Genomic DNA, 25,160 nt, shown 5'->3' with positions numbered 1-25,160 from the left:
TATCTACTTTCTCTGATATTTATAAACTTATTCCTCCCTTATTTTTATGACTATTAGAATGATATATATATATATATCATTAAAAGTAAAAAGATGGACTATATATATATATAGATACAATATTGTTTATATATATATAAACTATATATATAGTCCATCTTTTTACTTTTAGCTGATTTGTGGCCTTATATTCTAAGTGTGTTTAACATAAGCATCATATAGCTGGGTCATACAGTTGGCAATTTGACGATCTCCTTTTATTTATGATGTTACATTTAATGTGATAATTGATATCGTTAGTTTTACATTTCCATTGAATGTGATAACTGATATAGTTGAGTTTAAACTAACAACTTGCAAGTTATTTCTATTTGTCCTATATGTCCTTTGTTCTATTTTTCTGTCTACTTTTGAATTAATTGAGCATATTTTTATTTCATTTCAATTCTTTTTAACTGTATCTCTTGGTGTATTTTTAGTGATTGATTTAAAGTTTATAGTATACATCTTTAATCCAGTCTACCCTAAGTAATATTCTGTATCGCTTCATGTATAGAAACTTATGATGATGTACTCCTGTTTCTCTCCTCTTGGCCTTTGTACTACTGTTGCATCTAGAGCGGCCTCGTCCAGAGTGGCCTTCTTGGAAGTGACCTTGTTGGGATCATCGTCACCGCCTTTTCGTAAGAGGTAGCTCTGACCGGTCGTTTGATTCCTGATGCTTGGCGCAAAATAAAGTTTTGCTTGACCTTCGCTTTGTATCAGTCTCGTTCCTTTGATCACGGACCCTAACAATTTTAGGTTCTTTTTATGTTATAAATCCAATAATATAGTTTTTATTTTTGCTTCAAATAGTCAAATGTTTAAACATTTTTCATTATTTTATATTGTCTCACATATTAACCATTTCCAGTGCTTTCATGCTTTTGTATAGCTCCAGATTTCCCTCTAGTATCATTTTATTCTGCCTGAAGGACTCACCTACACATTTCTGGTAATGCAGGTCTGCTGACGATATATTTTTAAGCGATATATTTGATATATTTGTATATACGATATATACGATATATTTGTACCTCTGGAAAATTATTTATTTCACCTACAGTTTTGAAAGGTAACTTCACTGGATATAGAATTCTAGGGTGACAGTTTATTTTCTTTTAGTGCTTCATCATCTTCTGGCTTGCATGTTTTCAAGGAGAGCTTTGTTCTCATCCAGTGAGAACTGTGTTCTCATTCTTATCTTTTTTCCTCCATGTGAAAAAAAAAAAAAGATGATGTATTTTTATTCTCTGGTTGCTTTTAAGATTTCTCTTGAGTTTTATGGGTCTCATGTTTGGGGTTTCTTGAGCTTCTTGCTTAGATCTGTGAGTTTACAGTTTTCATGAAATTCAAATAAAAATTTGTCACTGTTTCTTCAAATATTTTTTTCTCCTCCCTTTCTCTTTCTAGGAGTCCATTACACATATATTTGGTCAGTTGAAGTTGTCCGTCAGGTCATTGACTTGTTTTATCTTCCTCCAGACAGGCATAAGTAGGAGCAGAGTAATTTTAATCCAATTACGGACTAAAAAATAATGGAGCTAGTTTCCAAACACTGTAAGGCTAAGTATGCCTCAGTTCACCTCCATTCTTAGGATATATCACTCTAAGATCCCAACTGGCCAGTGGATTTTTGAACTTTATTATTTTTTTTTTTTATGCCCCTCATACCATAAGACTGCTTAAAGATCTGCTTGCTGAAGAGGTGCATCTGCATAACATTTGAATCATTTGCGTGCCAAATCTTAAAAATCAGCATATGTGTGGAGTGGATAGCTGACTTAGAGTATAAGGTTCACTGCTCTACATCTACCTTCTACCCGTGATCTCTATTTCTTAATCCTGACAGCCTTGGAATAGTCATACTCTAACCTTTGTTTTCCTAGCCTTATAAAATTGCCAAAAGTTCCGTTGGCTTTTCTGCTTCTTAAAGGCTGTCCTCTACCTGTTTCTCAACTTCTTGCCTTGTACTTTCTAAAATAAATGCCCCTAGGGGAAAAGCAGAACAAAAATATTAGGTTCATTTCTTTCTGGATTTGTGCCTTAAGTCCCAACTGCCTTGTGAGATCTCCAAAGCCTTCAAGTGGATTTCTAAAAATGTATCCACTTTTCTTTTGTTCTTGATTACTGCATGATCCATTACAAGATAATCAATCAGAGCTGGGATATGTGCCAGAATAATTATTTTTTGAATGAAGAACTTTTCACATTGAAGAAATCTGTAATTATCTGTAAAATTTATGCTTCATTGTTTAATGCCCCCAAAGAACATATTTCTACTATTTTGAAAAGTAAGAATATATTTCTTTCATTTTACCCTTTGAAACTCTTCACCAATTTCTCCTGCTATTTGCTGCACTTTTCTGGCAATCACCAATTAGTTCTATCTTGGTTTTGTTTTTGTTTTTTAGTTTTCTGTCTCTTTTTTCTTCCTTTCTTTCTTTTCCCTCCATCTCTCTCTCTCTCTTTCTTTCTTTCTCTTTTTTATTCCACATATAAGAGACATCATAAAGTATTTGTTTTTCTTTGCCTTATTTCACTTAACACAATGCCCTTGAGGTCCATCCATGTTGTTGCAAAATCTTCATTTTTTTCTCTTAATAGTTGAATAACACACCCCCCCCCCCACATTTTCTTTATCCATTTGTGATAGACACTTAGGTTCTTTCCATGTATTGGCTATTGTAAATAATGCTGCAATAAATATCTATTTAAGTTAGTATTTTCTTTGTTTGGACAGATACTCAAGTTGAATTGCAGGATCACATGCTAGTTCTATTTTGAAGTTTTTGAGGAACTTCATACTCTTTTCCATAGTGGCTACACCAATTTACATTCCTACCAACAGTGCACAAGTGTTTCTTTCTTTTACTCCACATCTTTGCCAATACTTATCTCTTGTCTTTTTGATAATAACCATTTTAACAGGTATGAAACAATATCTTATTGTGATTTTGTTTTGTATTTCTCAGATGACTAATGGTGTTGAACATACTTTCATGTACCTCTTGGCTATCTGTAGGTCTTTGGAAAAATATTTATTCAGATTTTCTACCCATTTTCCTATAAGAATGTTTGTGTTTTTTATTTGCTATTAAATTATGTGAGTTCTTTATATATTTTTAATATAAGCTCCTTGTCTGATCCATGCTTTGCAAATATTTTCTCCCATTCCATAGCTTGCTTTTTCACTTTATGGTTTTCTTTGCTGTTCAGAAGCTTTTTAGTTTGACTTGGTCCCGCTTGTTTATTTATTTATTTTTTAAATTAAATTTAAAATTTTTTCAGTGTTCCAAGATTCGCTGTTTATGCACCACACTGAGTGCTCCATGCAGTATGTGCCCTCCTTAATACCCACCACCAGGCTCACTCAACCCCCATCCTCCTCCCCTCCAAAACCCTCAGTTCATTTGTCAGAGTCCACAGTCTCTATTTTTGCTTATGTTGCTTTTGCTTTTATAGGGTCCAGATTAAAAAAATCATCACAAAGACCTGTATCAAGGTACTTACTGCTTATGCTTTTTCTAGGAGTTTTATGATTTCAGGTCTTATATCTTTTTTTTAATAAAGATTTTATTAAAAAAAAATAAAAGATTTTATTTATTTATTTGAGAGAGAGAGAGAGAGAGAGAGACAACCAGAGAGGGACGTCAAATAGGGGGAGGGAGAGAGGGAGAAGCAGACTCCCTGCTGAGCAGGGAGCAAGATGTGGGGTTTGATCCCAGGACCTTGGGATCATGACTTGAGCTGAAGGCAGATGCTTAACAACTGAGCCACCCAGATGCCCCAGGTCTTATATTCAAATTTTTAATCCATTTTGAGTTCATGTTTGTGTATGCTGTAAGATAGTGGTTGACTTTCATTCTTTTGTATGTGGCTGCTCCGTTTTTCCAACACCATTTACTGAAGAGAATGTTCCCCATTGCATATTCTTGGTTTTATCATAAATAAATTGACCATATATGTGTGGGTTTATTTCTGAGCTCTTTATTCTATTCCATTGATCTATATGCCTGTTTTTATATCAATAGCATAATGTTTTAATTACTATGGTTTTTAATATATTTTGAAATATGGGAGTGTGATGCCTCCAGCTTTGTTCTTTTTCAATATTGCTTTGGCTATTTGGGGTCTTTTGTGGTTCTATACAAATTTTAGGAATATTCGTTATATTTCTATGAAATTTTTCACTGGAATTTTGATAGGGATTGCACTGAATCTGTAGGATCACATTGGGTAGTATGGACATTTTAACAACATTGATAATTTCAAACCTTGAGCATGGACTATCATTCCATTTATCTGTGTCTTCCTTTTTTTCTCATTAATATCCTGTGGTTTTCAATATACAGGTCTTTCACCTTCTTGGTTAAATTTATTCCTACTCATTTTATTCTTTTCCATGCAATTATAAACTGGAGAGTTTCATTATTTTTTCTTTCTGATGGTTTGTTATTAGTATATAGAAACAACAGATTTTTGTATATTTGACATTTTATCCTGCAAGTTTGTTGAATTTTTTAGTTCTTACAGTTTTTTGATGGACTACTTAGGATCTTCTTTATATAATATCATGTCTACCTTTACTATATTTTTACCTTTCCAGTGAGATGTATTCTTTTCTATGTTTTCTTATTACTAATTAGTGTCCTTTCCTTTCTGCTTGTAGAAGTCCATTTAACATTTCTTTTAAGGCCAGTTTAGTACTGAGGAACTCCTTAGCTTTTGCTTGTCTGGAATACTCTTTATCTTTCTTTCAATTCTGAATGATAAGTTTGCCACATGGAATATTCTTGATTGGAAGTTTTTCCTTTCAGTAAGTTGAATATATCATGCCATTCTATTCTGGCCTACAAAATTTCTGGTCAAAATCTGATTATCTTATAGAGGTTGCCTTATAGGTAACAAATTGCTTTATTCTCTACTTGTCTTTAACATTTTAATTATAACATGTGTTGGTGTTGGTCTTTTTTGGGTTCATCTTATTTGGAACTTTCTGGGCTTCCTGGGATGGATATCTGATTCCTTCTCTAGGTTGGGAAGGTTTTTAGTAATTATTTCTCCAAATGAGATTTCTATTCCTTTCTCTCTTCTCCTGGGAACTCTGAAGTGAATGTTAGTATTCTGATGTTTTGTAAGTCCCTTAGGTGATCTTTACCATTTTTTTTTTTCATTCTTTTGCTGCTCTGACTGGATGAGTTCCACTGTCTTCTCTTCCATCTGATTGATCTTTTCTTCTGTTTCATCTAGTCCACAGTTGAACCTCTCTAGTGTATTTCTATTTTCACTTTGGCTATCATGATTTTCAGCTCCGTGACTTCTATTTGGTACTTTCTTATATTGTCCATCTCTTTGTTAAGATTCTCATTGTGTTCATTCATTCTTTTCCCCACCTCAGTGAGCATCTTTAGGCCACTCTTTATGAGGTAAATTTCTTATCTCTATTTCATTAAGGATTTTTCCCAAGGTTTTACATTTTTCTTTCATTTGAAACATACTCCTCTATTTCTTCCTTTTGCTTGATTCTGTGTTGGCTTCTGGATGAAATAACCATGTTTCCCAGTCTTGAAGGAGTGCGCTTATGTAGGAGATGATCCTTGTCACTCAATTCTGCCTCAGTTCTTCATTGTGTCTCTAACATTTGTGCTTGTCCACACAACCTGTTACATTTTTAATATTTCCCAGTAGTTGAGGATGTATGTACCAAGATCTGTCACTGTCCTAAGGGGAGAATCTCAGTGTATGTATATTCAGGTAGTATCAGCAACATCACAACTGCTTTTAGGATCCAAACTGTTCAACAGAAACTTAGGATTTCTCTAGTTCACTCTAAGAGCTCCTTAAGGAGGCTATTATAATGAAATCTTTATCATTCTCTCTCTATATATCTATGTTTACACACACACACACACGGACACAGATTCAGTATCTAAAGCCTCCTGTCACAATGCTGTATTAGGAGCTGGAAATCTATGGCATAGAACAAAAGTTTTCCATTGACTACATACAAAAATATCACTGGAAATATTTTAAAATACTAAGTAGGTAATTTTCTCCTTTTTCTTTGGCAAATTAATACATTACATTTTTAAATCATTCTGTCTTCAAGTTAACAAAAATTTAAATTTACAAGTTATGTAAAATGCTTATTTTATGAAGTCACTCATACTTTAACATGTCCTTCATCCTTTAATTCATTATAATTTTGAAATGGCAAGTGCAGCTTATATTACCACAAACATTCCATTTAATCTGAAAAATGTGATTTCTGAAAAGTCACTCAACAAAAATAAGGCTCCAAGTAAAGCTTCCTTTTCTAAATCAGTTCAAATTACTTATATTTTAGATAGTGATACAGTACTAGAGCCCTAAAAAAATCAGTGAAATAGCACTGAGTTTTGTCAATTACACATATATGTTTTTCTATTTGAAGGGAAGAAAGAAAGGCAGGCCAGTAGAGATTTAAATGACTTTTTTAAAAGTCTTCTTTTTTTGTCTTTTGTCGTTAGTGGTTTAGTAATTTTTGGAGTCCCTTGCAGTATTTAAATGAATTTGTGTAAAGACACTGATTTTTTGTGTTTGTGAATTTGTGTAAAGGCACTATGAACTTACTGTTAAAATTTAACTGAGTTTTTATGGTTATGACATAAAGTTAATAAAATAATCCAAACATTGTAGCTATGTTTTAATCAAAGGTGACTATCTTAAACTGACTTAATTCCAAATGTCTGGACTTATTTTAACTTAATGGTTTTATGTCTAAGCAATAATTTAATTTTAAGCTTTTTGTTTATTCCAAGTAAAGTCAAACAATATGTACATTTGTTAGGAATAATCTTCGGGCAACATTTGAGTTGATGTATCCCATTAGAAATGATGTGAGGAGCTTCTTTTGAATAATAACCTATCTAAACTGTCTCCTGTGATTTGTATAAATAAAAAGGAAAAAATTAACTATATATCCTTTCTATTCAAAATTAACTATTGAATGTTAAATATTTTCCACAACTATCCATTTTGGATTTATTGAAATAGTTTTCAGAAGTGGGGCCTCTTCCAAATTCTTAGAACACTTGAACTATAAAAGACTTAAAAATATTTTGAAATCCCATGGACAGTAATCTGATACTTAGGAGTTGTTGTTTTTTTAAAGAATAAATGGTGTATAAACTTTAAAATTAGGAATGCATGTATGATCCATCACAGATAACAATATTTCAGTGCTTATAATGTGCTAGGCACTTGAGATACAAAGGAGGAAGAGAAAGGGAAATAAAATTTATGAAGGGGGCGCCTGGGTGGCTCAGTGGGTTAGGCCACTGCCTTTGGCTCAGGTCATGATCTCAGGGTCCTGGGATCGAGTCCTGCATCGGGCTTTCTGCTCAGCAGGGAGCCTGCTTCCTCCTCTCTCTCTCTCTGCCTGCCTCTCTGCCTACTTGTGATCTCTCTCTGTCAAATAAATAAATAAAATCTTTAAAAAAAATTTATGAAGTATTCCCTATTTTCCAGATACCTTAAATGTTATATAGCTTGTTTTATTTTATTTTTAGGTTTATTTATTTATTTGAGAGAGACAGAGAGAGTGAGCATGGGGTGGAGATGGGCAGAAGGAAAGGGGAGAGAACCTCAAGCAGACTTCCTGCTGAGCATGAAGCCAGATCCTGGGCTCTATCTCATGACCCTGAGATCATGACCTGAGCTGAAATGAAGTCAGACACTCAACCAACTGAGCCACCCAGGTGCCCCTATAATTTATTTTTTATAACACTTCAAAGTTTTTTATAACTTCACTATTTTTATATATTTTATATTATATTTATAAATATATGTATATATTTATTATATATTTATTTATATTATATATTATATATGTATTTTTTATAACACTTCAAAGTTCAATGATACAAATCTTTCTCAGTTTCAAAGATGAGGAAACTACAGCTCAGTAAGGCTAAGTAATTTGTTTATGGTTATAAAGGGAGCAGATGGCAATGAAATTTAAACACACAAAGGAATAGAAAAGAAGGTAAATCACAAGCTGACCACTTTCATTTCATTATAATGAAATAACGCATTTATTCTTCATTCAACTGCTCACACAGTTGGCCTCTGATGATGTGTTGAGGTATTGACCCTGGGGATATAAAATGATATAAAGAGACATGGATCCCAAACTTAAGAGGTTTGCAGTATAGCATATGGTACTAGGTTGCAAGGGCTATGAGAGAGAAATGCCCAAGGTGTTGGAGCCCAGAAGATGGCAAACTTAATTAATTGAGTTGCTGCCCTCTATTTTGCTTATCCTCACAACTATGAGAGACAGGTATTATTCCCTTCATTTTGTGGATGAAGAAACTGGGCTTCATAGAGATTAAGAGTATTGTCAATGAAAACCCAACTTGTAAGTGATTTACTTTGGACCAATCTCATGTATCAGTTTCCGTTTTCACCTTGTGCCAAACCTGAAATAGGACTCAGTGGTTTTTTGCATCAATTACGCAAAGTATATTCATTAAAGTGTTAGTGACCAGTGTAGATTTTATGGGAGATTTTTTTAAGAGGGGGATTTCATTGTAGCATTCTTTTCTCACTAATATTATTAAAAATTCATTTAGTGGTTAAAGTATAGGCATGTCATAGGAATGGCAAATGTGATCTATATTCCAAACATGGTTCCCATGCTCAAAGTCAGCCTACAGAGAACAGCCACCAGTGATCTTACTGACTCCTTCACCAATGCATTTCTTAATGCCTTGATAAAAGAAGTGTGTCCTTCGGACCCACCTAGGGACAATGGTTAGCAAGCGGCTAAATAGGTTATACATTATTTCCTCTTCCTGAGCTATCTGAATCCTTTCCTTACATTATAGCACAGAAATTCTGGCACATCATCCTAATTGACTGTAGTCCACCATTGAGTTCAATCTTTAGTTAACCAGTCAAGCAGACTAATAAAGCCACTTCTGGGTACTCGAGCCACACTTTAAAGTCCTGAATCCTGAGTAAGTGCACCCACATCAATACATTCATTCTCCTCAACCTCTATTTTCTCATCTTTTGTTTTGCCCTCTTTGTCTAATACCATATTCTTTGGTGTTGCCTTTCCACTTCACCCTACTCCTGTCCAGTAAATTTTCTGAATACCCCATTCATATGTGATCAGCCCAGTTCAGAATTCTATGAAGGCAAATTTTGGAGGCCAATCCTATTGTCAATTATATTATGGTCAGGCTTCTACAAATAACTATATTACTGGCCCTGGGTAATTGAGGAGGGCTTAATAAAGGGATTATTTACAAAGATGGAGGCTGGTTTGGGAGAAAGTAACAAGGATGGTTCAGCACTCTATTTTTATTCTTGGGCCTTATGGGGAAAGGGATGGTACAGTTTCCAGAATACAGATGGAAGGGCTGTATAGACATGACAGGAACCTTATCCTTCTGTAGAGGACACACCCAATATGCACTGACCCAGTAGAGAGGGAGCTAAGAGGAAAACCAGTTCAGTTTCTCTCCTCCCACTCATTCCCCCTGCCATCCCACTGGCTCAGCTAGAGGTCAAAGGCTAAAGGAGCCTACTGATAATTTCTAGAAATGCTGGCCTTCTGAGGCACAGAGTAGGGTAGAAAAAGGGAGAGTGGATCTTGGAGTGGCAAACAAAATCTATCCAAACAATAGACCAAGTATTTATGAGACTGACGCGCTACCTACTGCGCTAACGAGGCACCTTAGACCAAGTATTTAATGTAGGCTTATCTATGGTATGTAAAACGTATTTAGGAATTAGCTATGTTCAATTATAATTGTTTTCATCTAGATAACTAATTATGTTGAATAGACGACTGCATTCATTTTGTAAAAATGGAACAATTAAATATTCAGGACTTCAGTCAAAGAGTTTATCTTAAGGAACATCTCAAGATTTAAAAATTTACATTTATATCAAAGTTATGCTCATTTGTGTTTAAGGATTACATTACTCCAAAATATTCATTTCTTAACAAAGAATAATAAAGTACTTTCCCTTCTCTTTTCTCAATGTTGGCTGTAACTTAATATACAGTAACAGTGTCCATTTTCATAAAGTGTATATAAGCCGAGTATATGTATTTGTTTAGCAGTATTTATTATATAAAAAAGGATAGCCTGGGGTGGTGTGTAGAAAGCATAAAGAAATCAAGAAAATTATAAAAGTGCTTAATAATTTAAAACAAAATTTTTTATAATATGATTTATATCTTATTTTTTTAGAAAACATGTTTGGAAGGTAATAAAGTTATACCATGTTCTATTTGTTGGTGTTTCAATTGTTAAAACTTCCATAGGTAATTAATATGACATGCTGCTTAGCTAGAAAGTGGTCTGAACAATCACTTTCATTCACAGTTTTCTTTGGTCTTTGCAGAAAGTCTGGAACAGCAGTAAGTATGTGGACATTAGTCCTTAGGTTTCATATCTTTAAATTGTGATTAGGTTGGAGCCCACATCCTATGGTGAAGATTACCTATGTTGATACCTGAAGTGCTTAGACAGTTCCTGGTATATTGTAAATGCTCAGCTAACTTAGCTTCCTGTCAGCCCTACACTTTTACCAAGTTACATATTATCCTAGATCTCTACCCAAAGGTAATTAGCTCAGAGGAACTTTCTGTGATTCTCTGTCCCAGATTAGAGAAAGCTTTCTAATACAGGTCTTTATAGTAATCTGTATTTTTCCTTTACAGTACATGGCTTATAATTACATGCCCGTGGGCTCATCAATTCACTGTCCATTTCTTTTGCCTATCTGGCATTACAAGTAACTGTGTTTGTTTTGCTAACCCATATCACACACTGATAGTGAAAAAAGTATTTGTAAACAAACTGACTCAGAGAACTTAGTATGGCAGGCATACCACAATTGTTTAATAATTATCTTGATTATTAAAGGTAGCAATAGACACAAATCTGAAAATTACTGGCAATACCTAGTACTGGAAATGCATTTATAAGACAGAGATCTTGAACCTACAATTTTTCCTCAGGGCGAAATACTTGTTGAGCTTTGCCCATGTGGAACTTAAATGCACACTATCTCTGGTTTCTGAAGCCAAAGAAGGCACTGAGTCCAATATCTGCTTGGCTCAGGTACCAGGTGAGGTTTTATCGTTACTAGTAAGCCTTGCTTATGAAAGGCTTAGTTTCAAACACTTGAACACTTCTCTTTATAATTCTTGGCTGACTTAATAAGAAAATACTGTTTTTCAAATGAATGATTTTTATTTGCACAAATAAGAAGAAGTTGAAATTTGGTTATACAATGAAGAGATATTTATTAAGCACCTATTATGTGCAATCTCATTTGGGATATGAGCCATTCACAGTGGAGAATTTGATTTTTTTTCAACTCCAGGAGGCCTCCTAAGAGTGAAGAGCCATCAGAGTAGGACAAGTGTGCTGTGCAAGAGCAGCCTGACACAGGGGAGGAGACAACGAAAGAAGATGAAGATGTGAGAACTGGAGGGTGACTGAAATTGGAGGAAAAAGAGATTTCAGCTATTGCTATAAAAGGGAAAAATGTTATTTATCTGCTGCTATGTAAATTATCCCAAATGTGGCAGCTCAAAATCACTTAAACACTTAAAGTCAACCATTCTGTGGGTCAGGATCTGAAGCTGGCTCAGCTGGGTGGTTTTGGCTCGGGGGCTCTCATCAGTCAGGCTGTTGGTCAAGGCTGTAATCATTTCACCTTGGGATGAGGATCCTCTTCCTACATCACTCGTGTGGTCGATGGCAGGCTTCAGATCCCAGACAAGTGGGCCTCTCCAAAAGCTTCCCGAGTGTCCTTATGACACAGCGGATGGCTTATGCCAGTGCAAATGATTCAAGAGGCAGATATCGAGAGAGTGAAAGCAAGCCTTATGGTAACTACAACATGGAAGCCACAGTTCTCTTATAGCTTAATTTTAGGAGTGACATCCCGTCAGTTCTGCCATATTCTGTTTTCTAAAAGAGAGTCATTAAATCCAGCCTGCATCAAAGAAAGAGAAATTAAGCTTCAGCTCTTGAATGAAGAAGTGTTAAGGAACTTGTGTACATATATTTAAGAATGTTAGAAGAAACACGAAGGGGCAGGGAAATATCCAGATATATCCAGATGCATAATGTCTGGGCTGACCTTGTAATGAAAGCTTACAATATAAAGATGAACTATCTCCCTCTAGATCCTAGGGATCAACTGTGTTTGTGTTTTTGTACATGTGTATTTGTGTGTGTGTGCATGTATATGTGTGTGTGTGTGTGTGTGTGTGTGTGTGTGTTTCAAAAGGCAAGGGCAGGCCTGAGAGGAACCCCCTCCATAGTCAGGTGACATACAAACTAACACTGTAAAGTGCAATGCCTTAATGTCAAATCCCAACAGTGGTCAGTAGGAGGGGAGGATTCAGCATGGCTTATGGAAGTCAGGAATGGCTTCATAGAAGAGTTGCTTCAAACTGTAAATATTAATATGTGATGTTTATATATTTTGCTTTTTATTGAAAAAAAGATAATTTGAGTTTGATTCGAGTTTGATTTCTTGCTGTTTAAATGGAGAAAACATATCTGTTCACTTAACTGTTAGTTCTATGTGTCTCTTCCCATCTAAAATTCTTGATCTCTTTAGTTAAAATGTCCTAATTCTTTAAGTTACTGAGTATCGAATAAGAACCGTAAAACATTCTCTGAATAATGGGTTGTTGTACCAATTTGGTTGTTCTTTTGAAAGAAATAGAGGCAGAAAGACAGACAGACAGAGATAGAGCCTGGGAGAGAGAGAGAGAGAGAGAGAGACTCCACCCATAAACATTGGCAGAATTCTGTCTGTACCAGCAGGCATGCTAATCCTGAAATAAGGGAAAGTAGGTTGCTGTTCCCATCTAAATTTCTATTAGTCCAAAAGCCATGCTCTGGGAGCTATGAAACTCTATATTCATCAGTTAAACTTGCCACGTTTGCTATGGTCATTAGTGCTTCAAGCAAACAAAAGAAATAAGCAATTAAAAAAAAAAAAAACTAAACCAACCAACAAAAAACACTCTACCTCACCTACCCTTATATTATTTCCTTGATAAAGCAGAGAGCTAGTTTGCCACAGAAAACTTTGGGATTTTTATCCTCTTTACTCCTATAGTGTCAATGGTGCTGATGCAGCTGCATAATTTGCATAGAAAGTTGCTTGATTCTGTAGTCAGAATACCAATAAGGTGGCCTCTTTCTAAGCATGTTTATTCTCTCTTGATTGACTCTTCACTTGCATGCTTTTCTGCACAATGCACACTTACTTGCATATTCCCAACCATCTGTCAAACACGAAGACTTAAGTCTGGCCTCGTAATCAAACTTGAATGCTATGGAAACACTGGTATATGTATGGCCGAATAGTATAGAACTGTGACCAAAATCATCTTCTTAAAGAAAATAATCAATAAAAACATGTTACTCTACATACAATTTTGATTGGCTTTGTTTGATTACAGAAATGTGTAACAGTTAAGTCTGCATTCACCAAGATAGAGCTAGCTCTACATTTATAGCGAATGACTTCCCAGTTATAAACAACTGTAGTTCTCTATCCACACCAACTATAGCAGTCCAACATGATTTCCAGCCTGTAGAAAGGAATCTACTTTGTCATTCTATTAGTTATGCTACCTAGAGTAAGACCGGCTCATCATAAATTTTATTAACTTTACTAACAAGAACAACATTTGGAAGTATACTCAAGGGAAGAACAGGACAAAATAGTTTAAATTGGAATTATACTAGAAAATCCTAGAAAAATTTGGGATGGATAGCCACACACTTATAGATGATCTGACTCAATCTCCTATCTAATGCTGTAAACTATTTTACAAAATATCTTTCCAAAATAATCATATAGCTGAATCAGAGTACACTCAATGAAGATAAAATTTATTACCTCTCAATTCACTCAATAAAATTTTGTAAGTGCCTTTTGTTTGCCAGGATCTATGCTAGGAGTTGCTAGTATCAGAGTGTGGAAGGCATAAGCCCCTGCCTTTCCACAGCTTATTCTTTCCATTTCTGTATATGTCTATTTTTTAGAAAGTGATTGCATATACCTAGTCAAAATCTTCCTTCAGAGTAGCCAGTCACTGGTCTTTGGTCTGCCAGCTGGGAGTCAAACAGACAAGACAAATCTCTTTTTTTATCTTGCCAGATCTTTAGATCTGAAGATAGTTATTATATCTTCTCTGAACTTTTTCTTCTTCAGAGTCAGTCCTCTGGTCATGGAAAATCCAGGTTATTTTTTTCTGAACACATTGTGATTTGAATATGCTCCTTTTCACATGCGGGCTCTGAACATTATATAATCTATTTTAGACATGTCCAGACATCTTAGAGAAGAATGAAAAGAGTAATTTTTCTTTAAACCAGAAGCTTGGATTATTAATGGATTCTGCTGAGTATGTAATCACAAAATAGGGACATTGATTTTTCTTAGACTCCATTCATCCTGCCACTTCTTGCCATCTATTGGCTGGATAATATCTTAAGTAATAAAGTAACTCCCTGTAGCTAGCATCCTTGTTTTCCAAGTCTTGTTGTGATCACTGTGGACATTTTGGTGATTTATATAACTCATGAATAATAAGATGCTCATCCTCGAGTAACAATTAAATCATTTGCAATAGAACCTTTTGCTTTAGGGAAAAAGAACACTGCCTAATCACATAAACATGAAATGCATCTCTTCAAAATAAAGCAGACATTTTCATAATGTTATGCAATCTTTTAAAGTTAAATAAGCAAGAAAAAGAAAAAATAATGCTGAATAAGAAAAATAAAAGGAAATGAGATAAAACTTATATAGTCTTCACTCTGGGAAAAAGCTACATGTGTAATACATGCTGACTACAAAAAATTTGAGGACATACAGACAAACGTAAAGGGAAAGCAGATACTATGAGATATATACTATTACTATCAAATGACTGTAGCTAATGATTTGATGTCTGTCCTTCAGGGAGTATTCTCTCTATATATATACATACATATGGATATAAAATTATAAACTGCAATCACAATAAACACATTCAGTAGTCTTTTTTTTTACTTAACATAATGTGAATAATTTTCCATCATAAACACAGTCCTGCAATATATTATATGAAGTCACCACATATTTTTATAAAACTGCTTTCTAATGATGGCACTTAGGTAATTCACAGTTCGGGTGTTATATTTTTTTTCTACTGTATACAAATAAACAATTCTGCCTATAGTCTGATTTCCTCTTTGGGATAAACTCAAACTCAAATTGTTGACTCAAAAGGTAAACACATTTTAAAGTTTGATATAGCTTGTCAAACTGTTCTCTGGAGAGTTTACCATTTTATATTCCTCCCATCAGTATATGAGAATGTCAGTTCACCACACTCTCACAAGACAGTATGTTACCATTGTAATTTTGGGGAATATGATTATTTTAGCTCAATTTGCATTCCTTTCAGTCCTAGTGTGAAAATCTTTATATACATTTATTGACTTTTTATATATCTTCTCTTCTAAATATGCTTTGTTAATTTTTTATTAGTGGTCACCTTTTTCTCATTGATTTATAAGAAATTGTGTAAAACATTAAGTCTGTTTATGCCTTTCTGTCATTTGTAGTATAAATTTTATTTTTTGGGTTTGTTTGATTTCTGTGGTGTGTTCCCATCCCCTAAAACAGCTATACTTTTTGATGTGGTCAATGCATTAGTGGCCTCTGGTGTCTTAATACTACTATATTAGTAGCCTCAATTTATAATGGACATTCCCATTATTCAATAAACATTCCCTAGGTGGTCCATATAAAGTAGAATCTTCATAATTAAAAATGAGTAATGTAAACATATTTCTTCTATATCAACTTTCAGTTTTCTGGTAATGGGTTGAATGACTGATATTTAAAAGGGGTGATTCAGATTTTTAAAATTACACACTGAAATAATAGCCCCAACTATAATGTTCTGGCTTTGGTCAATGAAAAAAATGTCCCTTCTTTTATGTTAATTGGTTCAGTAAACAATTACCAAAACATTAGGTAAATAAAAATAGTTCCTATACTGAGAAAAACAAGAGAAAAAACAAATCCGTTTCTCTGATCTCTCAGAGCTGTGTAATTAGTTCCCAATATATAGTGCTATATTTGGAAGGCATTTAATAATGAGGAAATAAAAATGTAATGATTGAAAGTACTCTTTCCTCCTTCCCTTCCTTCCACCCATTCTAGTTTCCCTTCCTGCCTTTCTCTTCTCTTCTCTTCTTTTTCTATCTTTGATTCCTTAAAAGAAGTGTGCCTCAAATTGAGCTGTAAGGGAATAATAGCTTTGGGTTGGCAGAAGAGAGGTTGGGGAGCATTTCAAGCGGTAGGAAGAGTTTACTTCATGGCAGCAGTAAGCAGGAAACCTGTAATTATGAAAAGACCAATCAGAAAACTGGTCACAGAGGAGCTGAGATTAATGGTAGTGGGCCAACTGATGAAAAGACTTGAGTGACAGGTTCAAGAGTTTAGGCGCCATGTGATCTGTGATGGAAACTATCTTTAAATTATGCTCTGCTATTTATCAGTTATTTTACTGAAGACAGATCTCTGAATTTCTCTTAAAAGATTTATATTTAGGGAGGGATGATTATTTTCCTGTGCTTTGGAGAAAAAGGACTAGAGTGAAATTTGATAAATTGTATACCCAAACGTCAACCATTTTCTTTAAATGATAGATTCTAAAGTCAGTCACAGATGCCAGCCAGAGCAGATAGAGTTATTTTAACACAACAATTTCTGATTGATTTTCTTTAGCAGCACCCAATGTGAGTAGGTCAAACTACAAATTATGTCCTGTATGATTTTCCCTTCCAGCAGTTTGCTAATAGGATCATCCAACAAGAAAAAAAAAGTCTTTTTTCAAGATTAAAAATATCATCTGGATAAGTTTAGATTATTTTGAGAGGTACATTACATCTCAAGGGTAAACTGAATAGAAAAAAGGTATCTTTACAGATACGCTTCAGTTGCCTTTCCCCTTTTCAAAATATGACCAGACATGCAATGTTGTTCTTGCTGCTTTTTTTTTTCCTTAAAAGAGTGAGTGTTTACATAAGTCTCATATTTTGTCTATTCAGGACACTGTAACTTTATAGTTTAAAGAAAGAAAATAAAATTTATGTTCCTATCTGGTTACTTTCCCCCCCCCAAAGCTAACAATTTTTAAGTGCAGTGTCATTAACACCCATAATCTATGTTGGGTTTTGAAATAAGAAAGAAAAATGTGTTTTCTTTATTTTGTTTTTGCTTTAGGAATAAGTGCTCAGAAAATGAAATTATATACAATTGACATTCACTGATTTTAGAAAGGTCTGAATTTTCTATATTTGCTGACTTTAAGTAGTATTATTTTGGGTTATGAAAGACTGCCAAAACATGACTCTAGGCAAGGTAACCACTTAGGTATATTTATCACTCTCTTTAAATACTTTCTGAGTATACCATATTTATAATAATCAGATTCTGCCACAGTACCACTTGTGAGAACAGGGCCTCCATAGCAGCTGCAGTTTGTACAATGCACAGCTCCATTAATCATATAGATTACAATGGAATGGTGCCTCCTGGAGTTGTGCAGAGGGAGTCTATGTGAAGAAGTCCATGTTATAAAGTAAAATTCTGAAACATATCAAGTATGCAGACTTAAACAGTCAAAAATGAAACTATATCTATTACATTTTGTAAATTAGAGAAACTATCAAAGCAATCATGTAAGGTTTTTATATTAAAACACAAATATATACGGGTATGTTTAAATATATATATATTTGTATATGTGTGTATATATATATATACATATATATATGTATATATATATACACATATATAACCTTTGAAAGTACAAATGATCCAAGATTTGATATGTTGTCACTTTGGTAAAATTAAAATGAATAAATATTTTTAAAATGTACTATGTATACATAATTCATGATATCAACTTTATTTTCTTAGAAAAAATTTGGGATGCTATAACACAACACCAGATTTTTACTCTATAAATTACTTTTCAGCTAAACCTAATTTATATTTAAAACGTGGCAGCAACACACTTGCAAAGTATTTAGTTTTATGGATTGGGAGTTCACCTATTTTTTTCTATTCTGTCTTTTATTGTGTAAACACCCAGATGATCTCTGTCAATATATTAGTATGGAAACATGTTTATATGCCTGCACTTAATTTATAAAATGTGTCTCAATACTTCTTGGGAATGCACTAGGGAGCTCTACAACCTTATTAGCATTTGCTGTTGTCAGTGTTTCAGTTGGCCATTCTAATAGGTGTGTAGTGGTGTCCCATTATTGTTTTAATTTGCAATTCCCTGATTAAATATGATGTGGAGCATCTTTTCATATGCTTATCTGCCATCTGTATATCTTCTTTGGTGTGGAATCTGTTAAGATCTTTGGACAATTTTATAATCAGATTGTTGGTTTTCTTATTGTTGAGTTTTAAGAGTTCTTTGTATATTCTGGATCAAATGTATTTTTTTGTGAATATTTACTCCCAGTCTGTGGCTTATCTTTACAGTCTCATGATATGGACTTTCTCAGAGAGTTTTTTATTTTAATAAAGTCCAGCTAAATCATTTTTTTCAATGAATTGTGTGTTAATGTATTTTAAAGTCATCACCATACCCAAGATCATCTAGGTTTTCTTCTACATTATCTTCTAGGAGTTTTGTAGTTTGTGTTTTACATTTATATCTGTGATTCATTTGAGTTAATTTTTGTATAGGGTAAGTTCTGTATCTAGACTCATTTCTTTGTTGTGTGGATATCTAGTTGTTTCAGCATGACTTGTTCAAAAAGTCACCTTTGTTCTACTATATTGCTTTTCTTCTTTGTCAAAGATCAATATTTATATTATAGATATTTATATTTATAAAGGTCTATTCCTCAGTTCTCTATTCTGTTCTATTAATCTATTTGTCCATCCTTTACCAGTACCACACTGTCTTGATTATTTTAGCTTTATAGTAAGTCTTGAGTTCAGGTAGTGTCAGTTCTCCAATTTTCTTCTTCTTCTTCAACATTGTATTGGCTATTCAGACCCTTTTGTCTATCCATATAAACTTTAAAATGAATTTTTTGATCTTCATAAGATAACTTTTGAGACTTTAACTGTGATTGCATTTAATCTATGCATCACATTGGGAAGAACTGACAACAATATTGAGTATTCTTATCCATGATCATGGAATATACCTTTCCATTTATTTAGTTCTTGATTTCATTTGTCAGAACTTTATAGTTCTCCTCATGGGGCTCTCGATCCCAGGACCCTGAGATCATGACCTGAGCCGAAGGCAGCGGCTTAAACCACTGAGCCACCCAGGCGCCCCCTCAATTATTATATTTTCTAATTCCAAAATATCCATTTAGTATTTTTAACAGTTTCTAATTTTCTGCTGAAATTCACTATCTTATGTTTTATTTTCCAGAATATTTTTTATTTCTTAAGCATAATTATTTTACAGTGTATGACTAATAACTCCACCACTGGAAACACTTCTGGATCTGTTTCTATTTTTTGTGTCTCATAATTTTACTGAGTGGCAGACTCGTTATAAAAAAAAAAAACTATTGATATTATCTCAAGTGTAGCACGAGTTGGTTTTACTCTACAGAAGAGGTTAATGGAACTACACACTGATACTCTTTAAATCTACAAAAACCTGAGATAATTTGAAGTCGAAGTTCAGTTTATGACAGGGCTGATTTCTTTGAGTGTGGTCCTTTGGAGTTCCAACATGCAACTTGTTGGATTTACTACGTTTCCCTTCCCCTCCAGTTTTTGTTCTCCTAGCACGATTTGTCCACCAAAACATTTCCAAATGTCAGGCTCACTACTTTGCCCTCCCCATTTTTTAAATTAACATATAAAGTATTATTTGATTCAGGGGTACAGGTCTGCAATTCATCAGTCTTTCACAATTCACAGCACTCACCATAGCACATACCCTCCCCAATGTCCATCACCCAGCCACCCCATCCCTCCCACCTCCTTCCCCTCCAGCAACCCTCAGTTTGTTTCCTGAGATTAAGAGTATCTTATGGTTTGTCTCCCTCCCCAGTCCCATATTGTTTCATTTTTCCCTCCCTTCCTCCCATGGCTCCCCACCCTGCCTCTCAAATTCCTCATATCAGAGAAATCATATAATTGTCTTTCTCTGATTGACTTATTTCACTTAGCATAATACCCTCTAGTTCTATCCACGTTGTTGCAAATGGCAAGATTTGGGGTTTTTTGATGGCTGCACAGTATTCCAGTGTGTGTGTGTGTGTGTGTGTGTGTGTGTGTGTGTGTGTAAATGCTATTGTGGGCATTGCTGCTATAAATGTTTGTTTTGGGTGCACATGCCCCTTCGGATCACTACATTTGTATCTTTTGGATAAATACCCAGTAGTGCAATTGCTGGGTCATAGGGTAGCTCTGTTTTTAACTTTTTGAGGAACCTCCATACTACTTTCCAGAGTAGCTGCAACAGCTTGCATTCCCAGCAACAGTGTAGAAGGGCTCCCCTTTCTCTGCATTCTTGCCAACACCTGTCATTTCCTGACTGGTTAATTTTAGCCATTCTGACTGGTGTGAAGTGCTATCTTACTGCGGTTTTGATTTGTATTTCCCTGATGCCAGCTTATGTTGAGCAATTTTTCATGTGTCTGTTTGGCCCCCAATTTTTTTGAACTTGTCTAGCACATATACTTTCAAACACTTAAGATTTTTTTAATGTTTACTTTTTACAGTATTTTTTTATTGAGGTATGTTAATCACCATACAATTCATCAAGTCTTAAAAAAACAAAACAAACAAAACAAAAAAAATACCCTGTTCAGTCTTTCTAGTTGTTATCAGAGAAAGCATGGGGCCAAGTTATAATTTGTCATTATGTCTGTTATTATAGAAAATAAATCTCTTAATAGGTTAGACTCATTTCCAAGTTTGGGGTGAGGTAGAAATCTAACTTTTAAAATCAAACACACAGCCCATTATCTTGACTGGTTTTTGTTTTATTTATTTTTTTTCCATTTTATTTCTTTTCAGTGTTCCAAAATTCATTGTTTATGTACTGCACCCAGTGCTCCATGCAATACATGTCCTCCATAATACCCACCCCATCTCCCCACCCCCTCCTCTCCAAAACCCTCAGTTTGTTTCTCAGAGTCTACAGTCTCTCATGGTTTGTCTTCCCCTCCGATTTCCCCCATCTCACTTCTTCTCTCCATCTCCCTATGTCCTCTGTGTTATTCCTTGTGCTCCACGACTAAGTGAAACCATATGATGCTTGACTCTCTCTCCTTGACTTATTTCACTCAGCATAATCTCTTCTAGTCCCGTCCATGTTGATATAAAAGTTGGGTATTCATCCTTTCTGATGGAGGCACAATACTCCATAGTGTATATGGACCACATCTTCCTTATCCATTCGTCCGTTGAAGGGCATCTTGGTTCTTTTTACAGTTGGCAACTGTGCCCATTGAAGCTATGAACACTGGGGTACATGTGGCCCTTTTTCCCCTTACATCTGTATCTTTCGGGTAACTACCCAGTAGTGCCATTGCAGGGTCATAGGGAAGCTCTATCTTTAATTTCTTAAGAAATCTCCAAACTGTTTTCCAAAGTGGCTGCACCAACTTGCATTCCCACCAACAGGGTAAGAGGGTTCCCCTTTCTCCACATCCCCTTCAACACTTGTTTTTTACAGTCTTGTTAATTTTGGCTATTCTAACTGGTGCAATGTGGTTTTTTTTTTTTTTTTTGGTATTGTGATAATTTCATTTATTTTATTATGTTATGTTAATCACCATACAGTACACCTTTAGTCTTTGATGTAGTGTTCTATAATTCATTGTGTATAAAATTTTTTGCTAAGTGAGAAACCATCAATCCTTTTCCTTTATATTTACCCCCATATTTTTAAAAAGATTTTATTTATTTATTTGACAGGCAGATATCACAAGTAGGCAGAGAGGCAGGCAGAGTGAGAGGGGGAAGCAGGCTCCCTGCTGAGCAGAGAGTCCAATGTGGGGCTCAATCCCAGGACTCTGGGATCATGACCTGAGCTAAAGGCAGAGGCTTTAACCCACTGAGCCACCCAGGTGCCCCTATCCCCATATTTAACCACCTCCAGTGCTCTTAATTCCATTGGTAAATTTGATTTTTCATCCTTTTTCTTTTTTTCTTCAGCCTGAAGAACTTCCTTCAATATTCCTTGCAGTGAAGGTGTGCTGGTAACATTTTTTTTTTTAAAGTACTCTCTATGGGTGCAATGTGGTTTTGATTTGAATCTCTCTGATTGCTGATGATGATGAACATTTTTTCATGTGCCTGTTAGCCATTTGTATGTCTTCATTGGAGAAGTGTCTGTTAATGTCTTCTGCCCATTTTTTGACATTATCTGTTTTGTGTGTATTGAGTTTGTGTTCTTTATAGATCTTGGATATCAGATCTTTGTACTGTCATTTGTGAATATCTTCTCCCATTCCATGGGTTGCCTCTTTGTTTTATTGACTGTTTCCTTTGCTGTGCAGAAGCTTTTGATCTTGATGAAGTCCCAAAAGTTCATTTTCACTTTTGTTTCCTTTGCCTTTGGAGACATATCTTGAAAGAAGTTGCTGTGGCCAATGTTGAAGAGGTTACTGCCCACGTTCTCCTCTAGAATTTTGATAGATTCCTACCTCATGTTGAGGCCTTCTAACCATTTCGAGTTTACCTTTGTGTGTGGTTGTAAGAGAATGGTCGAGTTTCATTCTTCTACATATAGCTGTCCAATTTTCCCAGCACTATTTATTGAAGAGACTGTCTTTTTTTCCACTGTATATTTTTTCCTGCTTTGTTGAAGATTATTTGACCATAGAGTTAAGGGTCCATATCTGGGTTCTCTACTCTGTTCCACTGGTCTATGTGTCTTTTTTTGTGCCAGTACCATGCTGTCTTGGTGATGACTGCTTTGTAGTAAAGCTTCAAGTCAGACAACGTGATGTCCCCAGTTTTTTTTTTTTTCTTTTTCAACATTTCCTTAGCAATTCGGGGTCTCTTCTGGTTCCATACAAGTTTTAGGATTGTTTGTTTCAGCTCTTTGAAAAATGCGAGTGGAATTTTGATCGGGATGGCATTTTAAGTATAGTTCCTCTGAACTGGTTCAGAGGAGGTCATGGGAACTAACTAGAAGTTTTCCTTCTGTTTCTATTTTTTGATACAGCTTCAGGAGTATAGGTATTATTTCTTCTTTGAATGTTTGATAGAATTCTCCAGGGAATCCATCAGGTCCTGGGCTCTTGCTTTTTGGGAGGCTTTTGATCACTGCCTCAATCTCGTTACTAGATATCGGTCTATTCAGGTTGTCAATTTCTTCCTGATTCAGTTTTGGAAATTGATAGATTTCCAGGAATGCATCCATTTAATCTAGGTTGCTTAACTTATTGGCATATAACTGCTGATAATAATTTCCGATGATTGTTTCTATTTCTGTGGTGTTAGTCATGATCTCTTCCTTTTCATTAATAATTTTATTAATTTGAGTCCTCTCTCTTTTCTTTTGGATTAGTTTGACCAATGGTTTATCAATCTTACTGATTCTTTCAAAAAACCAGCTTCTAGTTTCATTGATGTGTTTTATTGTATCCCTAGTTTCCTGACTTGTTTTAAATGTCACTTTTCTAAATACTTGTATATGTTACATACTAGAAATACACACATGTGTTTAATTCCAAATTTCATATTGGTGGAAATATAAACTATCGTATAATGAACTCTATAATCAATCAAATACTGATGAGGACAATGATGATGACGATGATGATGATGATGATGATAATGATGATGATGAAGGAGAAGGAGGAAGTGGACAGGGGAGGAAGATTAAGGGAGGAGGAGGAAGAGGAAAAGGCATTGCCATATCAGATACCAGCACAGTCTATAAAGTGATGGTAGTTAAAACAATACGGTATTCAGACAGGGATTGGCAAACAGATCAATGTGATCATTGATCAAAGATGAGACAACTTGAGCATTAATAAAAATAGTAATTAAAACAGCTCAAAATGCAACAAATGCATGCTATTATATCAAAGTCTATATTAGTTTCCTATTCCTGCTATAGCAAATTACCACAAACTGAGTGGCTTGAAACAGCACAGATCTATCTTACAGTTATGGATGTCAGAAGTTCTCAACTTAACATGTTGACAGGGTTGCATTCATCCTAGAGGCTCTAGAGGAGAATCTGTTTCCTTGCCTCATCCAGAGGCCACCTTAATTCCTTTGCTCCTGGTTTCTTCCTCCATTTTTAAGGCTAGTAATATCATCTTTAAATTTCTCTCCCTGTCCCTGACTCTCCTTTCTCCCTTTTTCTTTTATAAGAAATATTATGATTACATTGAGCTCACTTAGATAATCCAGGATAATTTCCCCATCTCAAATCCTTTAATTTAGTCACAGCTGCAAAGCTCCTTTTGCCATGTAAGGCTACATATGCAGAGGTTTCAGGAATTGGTATCCAAGCATCTTGAGGTGCTTGGGGGGAATCATGCAGTCTACCAGTCAATTTTGGAGGATACTAAAAATCCAACTTACTGTTTTAAAAACTATTGAAGAAAGGAGAAGAACCTAGCACTTACCCTGTCTTTTCTATATGAACTGTACCTCAATTTAATTAAATTATTAAAGAGAGGAAGTTTCTATTCATAGAAGTATCCAGCTCATAAATAGAAAAAGAATGATGAAGTAGAATATCACCAATTTTAACCCTTAATGAAATAATAGATTTAAGTAATAATGATCAGTGGTTGCTAACATCACCAAAAAGAAAACTAAACCTTATTTGCCTCTTAATAAAATTGAACATAGCCACCTGTAAATTCTTCTTTCTAAGCATTTGAACTTTAATTTAGTCAGTCTTCCAATATTTAACTATCCATTTACTAGAAATATGGAAGATAGAGAAATGTTAAGAATAGCACAAGAACACAATTGGTAACCTAGGCTCTGGAAAATTCTATAGGATTGAAGATGTGGACTTTTCAACAAATTATAAGGAAATAAAA

The 25,160-nt window shown here is 34.8% G+C and overlaps 1 protein-coding gene across 3 annotated transcripts in view; it reads right to left on the bottom strand.

Moving 5' to 3' along the window:
- Nucleotides 1–25,160, bottom strand: part of CABCOCO1 (ciliary associated calcium binding coiled-coil 1) — a 117,490-nt gene that overhangs the window by 54,347 nt on the left and 37,983 nt on the right. The window contains exon 6 of one of the 3 annotated variants that reach the window (XM_044239592.1): nucleotides 23,707–23,886. The exons of the other annotated variants lie outside the window; for them this stretch is intronic. Within the exon in view, the coding sequence (XP_044095527.1) occupies nucleotides 23,767–23,886 (120 nt within the window). The 3' untranslated portion in view covers nucleotides 23,707–23,766. Of the gene's footprint in view, nucleotides 1–23,706; nucleotides 23,887–25,160 lie in introns of those variants that run through there. 3 annotated transcript variants of the gene reach the window in all.

Source organism: Neovison vison, chromosome 2, assembly GCF_020171115.1.
Source record: "Neovison vison isolate M4711 chromosome 2, ASM_NN_V1, whole genome shotgun sequence".
In the NCBI taxonomy this organism is placed as follows: domain Eukaryota; kingdom Metazoa; phylum Chordata; class Mammalia; order Carnivora; family Mustelidae; genus Neogale; species Neogale vison.
This window is presented reverse-complemented; position numbering and strand designations above follow the sequence as displayed.